Source organism: Topomyia yanbarensis, unplaced genomic scaffold, assembly GCF_030247195.1.
Source record: "Topomyia yanbarensis strain Yona2022 unplaced genomic scaffold, ASM3024719v1 HiC_scaffold_184, whole genome shotgun sequence".
Classification (NCBI taxonomy): domain Eukaryota; kingdom Metazoa; phylum Arthropoda; class Insecta; order Diptera; family Culicidae; genus Topomyia; species Topomyia yanbarensis.
In genome coordinates, this window is record NW_026683365.1 from 1 (window position 1) to 9,009 (window position 9,009).

At 41.8% G+C, this 9,009-nt stretch overlaps 1 protein-coding gene across 1 annotated transcript; it reads right to left on the reverse strand.

Annotated features, from left to right (window-relative positions):
* Positions 1–1,421: 1,421 nt before the first annotated feature.
* Positions 1,422–2,646, reverse strand: LOC131694882 (uncharacterized). The gene is made up of 2 exons (XM_058983400.1): positions 2,324–2,646; positions 1,422–2,274 (listed from the first exon to the last, which is right to left on the reverse strand). The coding sequence occupies exons 1-2, from the start codon at positions 2,644–2,646 to the stop codon at positions 1,422–1,424; spliced, it is 1,176 nt and encodes a 391-aa protein (XP_058839383.1).
* Between the last annotated feature and the right edge of the window lie 6,363 nt (positions 2,647–9,009).

The following is a 9,009-nucleotide window of genomic DNA, read 5'->3' on the forward strand; positions in this document are numbered from 1 at the left end:
GAATGTTTCTCCAGAAAATGCTTTGTAACCTACAATCGCTGGATTGGACTTGCACCATCCGATACATTTTCTCAATGTCTGCGACTACTGCATATCGGTGAAGCCGGAACCGCATGACTATTGAAACGAGATCATCCTGCACAGTCGGTCCTACCATTAGCGCATCGTTTAAGGAAATTCCGCTACTAGTCGAGCACGAAGCATCGAACACCACGCGGAACTTGGTGGTCGTACTGTCAGGTTTGAGTACACAATGATGTGGAATATAGTACTGCTGCATTGTAGACCCTCATGTGGCCGAGGCAATGATACTCCTCGATGAACTGGGTATACATCAATTTGGTATCAGCATCACCTACTAGGCGCCTTTCCAAGGCAAGGAAGCGCTTGAGTGCTGTGTTTTTTGAATCACCAAGCCGAGCAATAAGGTAATCTATCTTGGTCAACGAAACGGCGAACCGCCCGTTAGAATCACGCACAGTTGTGCGGTCGAAGTAGACTTCACAGGCGGATTCCTCAACGGAATGGATACTATTAGAACGGCAGGTTTCTAGCTCCCAGAATTTGGTTAACAAGTCATCAACTCATTCGCTACATGCACTTGCTACCGCACGCCTGAAGTGGTTCGATTCATTTTGAATTCTACCACAGATTATCCATCCGAACTCTGTATTTTGCATAGCAGGACCGTCTTCTCCGAGCTTGAACTTATCCGCTGTGAACGCGTCGAAGAATAATCCAGCCCCGATTATTATATCAATCGATCCTGGCTCAAAGTAATTCGGATCGGTTAAAATCACTCCTTGGGGAAGTGCCAAACTGCTAGTATTGATCTTCGTGGTTGGCAGGTCCTGAGTGACTTGTGGTAGCACGTAGAAGGTCTCCTCCTCCACAAAACCAGATACTCGGGATCGAATACGAGCAACGACAGACTGTTTACATTTCTTCGTGGCTTGTCCAATTCCACTTATCGAAAGAATTTCTCGAGATCGTTTGAACCTAATCTGTTGCGACAGATTTTCTGACATGAAACATAACTGAGAGCCGCTATCAAGCAAAGCTCTAGCTAGGGTAAAATTTCCATAATGGTCTTCAAGTATCACGAGTGCGGTTGCAAGCAGGACCGTTCGTGATGCCTTGGTTTCACTAGCGGAGAGGACTGCGTTGTGGCTTGTGGTTGTGTCTGTATTGGGTGGCGTTTGAACTTGTCTACTTGAAGTAGCAACTGAGAAAGAATTTGTGTTGGGTTGATTGGATGGTTGTTGAAGAGTTTGTGTTGGTTTCTGTGTGTATGAGGTTGAGGGTGTCTGGATCGAATGTGGGTTTTGCGAGTTCGGCTGCGATTGCGGTAGCTTATTCGATTGTGCAGCTGATGAATTGCTTCCAGTCTGGCTTGAACCTTGATGCAGCATCGTGTGGTGTCATTGTCCACACAATCGACAGGAACTGCGAGAGCATGATTTGGAAATGTGACCTAGAGATAGGCAGTTAAAGCACAGTCGACCAGTTTTCACCGCGTTTCTTCTCTCCTCTATCTTCATGGGTTTGAACTTCTTACACTGGAAACATTGATGTTGAGACTCGCCGCAGAATGGACATGCTGTTTGAGTTGACCCCGCATAGCTATTGAACGCCCGTGATGTCTTCTTGGGATCATGTTGCTGGGAACTGGATCGTTCGGGAGTAACGGATTGTAGAACAATACAGTGGTTTTTAAGAAACTCCAACATGGCGGTAAATCTGGGCACTTCTCGTGATCGATGTTCTGTTTCCCACAAGCGTAGTGTTGTTGTGTCCAGCTTACTCGCTAGTATATGTGCCAATATTGTACTCCATCCGAATATATTTTCACCCAGCTTGTGCAGCATCTGCAAATGCTTATCGAAATCATTTATCACATGGTTCAATGATTCAAAACTCTCCCTTTTCATAGGCTCGATCGATAGCAGCGCATCGAGATGAGATTTTACAAGAAGTTTTTTGTTTTCATACCGGGACTCCAACAACTTCCAAGCTATCGAATAGTTCGCCGCTGACAGTTCTATCGATCCAATTTCTTGCAGAGCTTTTCCTGACAAAGACGTGCGAAGGTAGGTGAACTTGTCAATCTCAGTGAGCTGTGCGTTGTCTGAAATCAGATTCTTAAAGGTGTCCCTGAAGGTGATCCAATCTCTCAAGTGTCCACCGAATGTAGGAAGCTTCAGCTCTGGGAGTTTTACACGCATCATTGATAGAGAAGATCCCTGCTGGTTGGTTGATTCGACAGGCACCACACTGGAACTCGATCCGGAAATAAAGCATCGATTGCTTTATTGCGAAGTACTCGTTGATGAAGTCTTTTAGAACCTTTTCATTCTCTTTCACCTTCTTTGCCTTCGTTCTTGCCGTCCTAACCGCATGATCTTCTTCAGATTCATCAGGATCCACGAAATCTTCGTCAAAGTCTGTATCCTCCAATATCAGGTCGATGCGCATTCGAACTTCACAGAATAAATCGTAAATTTCATCAAGTTTTTGAATTCGTGCTGCCAAAGATCCCTTATCGAGGTGCTCTTGGTAGTTTCGAACGAAGTCCTTCATTACGTCCATCACATTTCGCAATTGCCGTTCTTGCTTGGACAGTCGTCGCAGCTCGTCATTAGACATTTTGCACCTTTCTAATCACACCGCACTATTCACAATTTGACCGACCGACTGATATAACCGAAAACCGCTCTCAAATTGACAGAACTCACCGACTGACAGACAATCACAGAATTGAAAAAACTCTCAAAATAATCCAACCAACAATAGAAACTTAACTCAAATAATCATCACACCCAAACCCAATATTTCCTTTCATCAATGAAACGCATAACGTGCAATTTACATTCCTTTATTTATCACAAGAGCAGATTATCGCCATGTGTGAATCTCACCTTTGCAATGGCGGACGTCTGACCATTGAGTTCTTTGCGACCGGTCTCACGAACACTAATGAAGTATCCTGGTTGAAAACAATCCCATTTACTTTTGCCGTCTTTGTTTATTATTTTCCACCAGCTTGTGATGTAGTATTTGTGTCCTGTGCCGTGTACGTACATGAGCCGTAGAAAAGTCTATGCATTCAGAACACCACCCCAGACAAACCTGAACCTTTAGCTACTTATCTGTGAATTTTGCTGCCGATGGCTGAATTTCCTATGTAATGCGGATTGGTCCCATGCAATTCCAATCGCCCATGAAATTCCAAACGTTCATGCAATGCCTGGCGCTATATTTAACACGGCCACGATGTTCAGATGAAGCTTCTTTGTCTGCCGTCGACGATTTTTGACAATGGCGGCGATCACACCACCGTTTTGTGCACCTTCACTGTTCACGGAAATTTCGACCACCGGACCCTTTGCGGAGTAATCCGGATCGAAGGACCATGTGTAAATTTCTTCTCCGATATAAAATCACTGGTTGTTCTTTTCTCGGTGATCGAACTAAACTCACGCGTTAATAGCAAAGGAACTTTATTTTAAAAAGGTGATCTTCTAGCGGTGCAAAGACATGCGATCCAAACGACTGCTTTATTCGAACTAAAACTGTGTTATCGAACCAATAGATTTTTACCCTCGTACCTTTGCTTCTATTACTACTACTACGCTGATAGTATTATCAAGTGATAGTGCGAGAGTGAGCTCCCGTACTCTCGCGATCGTCAGTGAACTGATGATCGTTGTAGGGTGGGCCTGGTGGACCAACTATATCACAAATAACTTTCAAATATTTTACATATTTTTCTATCGTAAAGTTCAGGTTCTTAAGAATGTTATTTCAATTTTTTATAGAGATCGGAGCAGTAGACGTAAGGTTATAGCATTTTTCATCTTGATCCCTTACGGAGACGTGGCTTATACTTGAAATTTTAAACGCGAATATCTCGAAATTATGTTTTCCCGATTGCCGAAAAAGTTTTCAACCGATCTCAAAATTTTTTTTTAGCTTGTTCGTAATTTTACTGCCGTGTTCTTGAACGATTCCATTTTATCATCAAAATTTTGGTATTAATGTTATGAATTTTTTAATAATTTATTTCAGGTGAAAATAGTAGTTTTCTCATTTATCCTACCATTTAAGCTACCTAAATAGAGATAGCAGACGCTGCTCCAACTAATGTTTTCAAATAGATGGGATGAATAGAGGAGCTAAGATGAATTAGACCATAGTTATCCTGTCTATACTAAAAATTATATAATTCGAAAGCCAGTTACTTTCACCAGTCAATGCAAGCCGAACATATGAAGAAAAACTTTGGAATTTTTCCAGCTCCTGCTGCCACAGAAAGTGGTTCAATAACGAAACTCGAATACCTACTAAAAAGCAGCCTCCGAATGTTTCTTCAAATGAGTTAATTATATTTCTGGTTTTATGGTGCAAATGGCTTCTTTTTAGCGCAACACCAAGCTGAGACAGAGTAGTACAATGAAGATTGGCGGAAGCGAGCGAATTCAACGCTACTAAATAACTGTATCAGAAAACCAGTCGAAGACGACGCGTAATAGCACCAGGGTCCGAAGGGATGCTTTATCCATCTGTATTTAATTGTGTGCCGCTTTGATGATACCTAATTTGCCTCGTGTTTGAATTGTTTCGCGAGTTCAATAAAAGAGCCGCAGGAATTCGATGATCGGAAGACTCATTTTCCGGGTATCACATACTCTGTAAATTTGGAAAAGGGAATTAACTAATTGATGCCTCGTGACAATATAAAAAAGATTGAATTATTGGAGTATGTAAGCTGTTCAGCAGAGACAGAGAATTTGTTATTTATGAAGCACGTTAATTTCACTGGAAAAACTAGATAAACTTTTTGTGGTTTCATTCATCGGGTAATAGTTGAATATATTATATGTTATATGTGAATGATTAGCACAGCAGGTACCCCCCTGCCCGCCAAAATGCTACGTCATTTATGCAAATTTACAAAAACAACTCTGAGAACGGTTTGGACAATCTAGCCCCAACGATGGAACTGGCCTACTCGGACGGAGACTTCTATGGCGAGCGAAGTTCTTCCGAAACTGAGCCAATGAGCTAGGTGCCGAGGTCAGTTCGGCGATTTCGGATGGAGCGTGGCGTCCCGACTACCCATACTCGGTGGTGCGTCGCAGCCTACTCAACTAATCCTCGGCGGTGAATCTATCCTAATCCTACGAAGTTTTCCGGCGGTGATTACTCTCCCGAAACCGTTGCTCGTTGCTCATCACGCCATTTCCGTTGTAAGGCGATTATGATCAGAATCACCACTCTGTTGACCAGGTTCGATGTGTTTACGTTTACATTATCCGGGTTGATATCCAGTCCTGTCGTTTAGAGCAGCTCCTTGTGCGTCGCTTCTAGCCTCGGATATTCGAAGATCACATCTCCGGTGTTTCCTAGACGTTCTCACACTCCGGGCACAATGATGATGTTGCGTATCGAAGCGATGAAAATACTTCCAGAAGCAGCCGTGACGCGATATCAGGTAAAAGTTCACCTCTCCATGCTTTCTATTGACCCACGTCAACTGGATTGGAATTGGCCGGTAGGTCTCCCTTCCTTTCTCCGTATTATCCCATTCCTACTGCCACGTCGTCATCGAATCGATTCTCACCATCTTCCTTACGTTTCTGGTGTTCCTTCTATTGTAGCACTCTATATCCTCCGTCGAGCGATGCAAATGGTGATCATCCAGGTGATAACGTATACTGATATTGTTCTGCACTCGTTGACGACTCGTAAGGCCGTCAGCCGGAACGTCCTGTTCAGCTTTCGTGGTTCCGCTTGGTTTTCAGCACTGCACTCCCACCCCAGCCAGGAACGCCATATCGCAGTATCGATGACGAAACACTAGATAGCAGACGTCTCGTGCTGCTTCTCGGGGCGCTGACGTCTGGCATGATCATCGCTATTGCGTTCGTTGCCATTGCCGACTTTTCGCATGCGTTGTCGACGTAGTTGATGAAACTCAACCGGTCGTCGATTATCACTCTCAATTGCTTCAGTGCACGCATCGATGCAATCACGTGCTAGGGTTCGCAGTACCGACCCTTTTTGGCGAGAACCGGTACTACGGTACTGAAGCCCTCAGTACCGGTAAAGTACTGGTACTCGAATATTTAAAAAAAAATCGAAAAAAGCTTCAAACTGAAATTGAATGCCCAAATTGATCTTATTCTCAGATGATTGATTTGTGCTGATCAAAAAACATGTTTATTGTTTTAATTGCTTCGGAGTGGCTAGACTTATTTCACAGAAGATATTTTTCGTGTAGGGCACCTTCTTTTATTTCGAAATCTAGGCCACTTTGAAATCAATAACTGCTAAGTGGTGCGACTTTCGTCGATTTGAACAGATGGTAAATGTATAAAACCCTATTAACAGCAGTAAATCAAAGCGAGAATGGCAGTAAATCCGAGCAGGTTAATCGCATTTTCTCTCTTGTTTTTCTGAAAATTGGTTCCGACGTTTATGTCGTTTGCCTACTATTCTCTAATGCATATCAAGGGTCCTTATTTTCTTGTAAACTATGGAGTTTTGCTGAATTTTCCAATCACCAATAATTACAAATCGCCCCATTTGAAGCAGTTCACCAAGTCTAAAACTGTTAGCTACTAAATCGCTGTTCGTTCTTTTATAGATAAATAAATAATAAAATAAAACTTTAACTTCTAGAATTATTATGATGATGGCCCAACCTCATTCCCACACAAAGGTGTTATCTCAACGATTTATCTAGAAGGATAATTAAACGTTATATTGCAGACCGATATTTTGAAACAGATCCCCCTGCAGAGTTAACATATTTGTCATAAAAAATTGTATAGTACCGAAAATACCGGTACTGGCTTTTGTTCAGTACCGGTATTACGGTTCCAAAAATGGGTCGGTATTCCCGGGATTTTCGGTACCGGTATTACCGGTACCACAACCCTATCACGTGCCCTCCGACGTCGATCTGCATCCTCTGAACGGCTTTGCAGTTACTGATCAACAGCACCTCCGTCTTGTGGTGAGCTATCTGCAGCTTGACCCCGTTCATCCAGTTCTCGATCGCGTATATTGTCTCCGTCACCAACACCGACTTCACTCCATCTAGCGTCTCACTTATCACCGCTAGTGACACGTCTTCCGCGAAACCATCAATTTCCTGGGCAGCCGCAGTGTCAAGACCCCATCGTACATCCCATTCGAAAAAGTTGGACCGACAATGGAGCTCTGAGCACTAAAAATATTTTTTTGGATCATTCAAATATAACGAGTTATAACCTCTTAAATATTTAAAAAGAGACTTCTTGTATTCAGCAAAGATATTCGTAAAAGCATTCTACACAATTATTCCAAAGACGTTAGATCATTTCTTCTACTAAAAAAAATGTTGAAAAATCTCACTTATAGGATATGACACTATTGACACAATCTCAGCCGTTATCCCGTAACCAGCCAATTAATACTCGTTATTTTTCAAAATAATCCAAATTACTTTGAACATACACGAGATACGTCATTGTTGGAATATAGAAAGTTTTTCATTTTGATAATTGAAAGCATTTTACTGAACATCTCTAACTTGTGAGAATGTTATTTCAAAAGTTATATTAATGATTTGGTTTTAAAGGGATCATTCACGAACAACCAGCAATAATGTCGAAGATATCGGAAATAAAGACTTTGAGTCTTCAGCAAAGTTGTTGGCAAAGTTGCTCTACAACTTTGCCGAAGACATCATTTTAAAATATACGTTTGCAAAAAAGTTGATAGATATATCTCGCCTTTAATGAGATTAATCATTAAAATAACAACACTACATGAAAGGGCTTATAGTGTCGACGAATTCCTACCGCAGACATCATTGATCCAAATTTAACGATTTAGGCGTAATTAATAGATTGCACGATTTTGGCAAAAAACACTGTTCATTGCATTGATCACTTGTTTTACTATTGAATAACAACTGTTCGCTGGGCTTGAAAACCACAAATTTGGGAAAAATTAGTTATTATTATAAAAGATTGCTACTCTTGGTGATCTAGAAGCTATCAAGTGTTTTGTTCGAAGCAAACGGAATGAATCTTTTATTACGATATTGTAAATCACGATAGTTTGAACAATTTGCTTTGCGCGTGCCACGAAAATATTTACCACCCTTTCGTTATCTTTGATCGAAATTAGTAGAACATTGCAGGTGAATATTTCTAACTCAACTAAATAAAACAGAACGAACGTGTTTACTCTTGAACGCTTTACAACCTGCTCACGTTGTTGCACCACACAGAATTTCAATCCGAAAGCAGAAGATATGAAAATTAATACCAAAATAACAACAACGCACCTGCCGTTTGGTTCGGGTTGTTTAAAGCCTGGTCCTCTCCCCAGTCTACAATCTCACCGAGGGAGCCAAACTGAAGCAACTGGTAATCAAATATTTGGCAGTGTTTTGGTTCAAGAGAGCGCAAAACCAGCTCGACATGTGGGGCACGCAGACAACCTGTTTATTTTGCTTCGTTGCATCGAAAATGTCGCCTACAGATAAATTTCCTTCGAGCAACCGGCAGATGTACCTCGATGGCTCAAGTAGCGTTCTTTACCTTTGAAGTGAGTATAGTTGCTATGGTAGATACCCCAGCGAAGCATTCAGGAGTGATTGGTTGTCGATATGAATCTCCTACATATTGTTGGCACCTGCCGAGCAGCGCTAAATTTTAGACATTCGGTTGGCCTTAGATTGAAAATGATATGATAATCGCTCTTGTTAGAAGAAACGATATCCAGCTGCTACTCCGAAAAGCTGCATTCTTCTATCCATATTTGGCTGATTTTTAAGCAGGTTTCTACTTTGTGGGGCCAATCAAAAGTTAGCGTGCTAATAGTAAGTGTATTATTACCTAGTGGTGAAATGCGAAGGGTCGTCAAACGATATAACATAGTTCTCACAAGTCTACTCTCTCATGCCTCCACGCAAGTCTAACTATATGGGTGACATTTGGTACTTAGACCGGC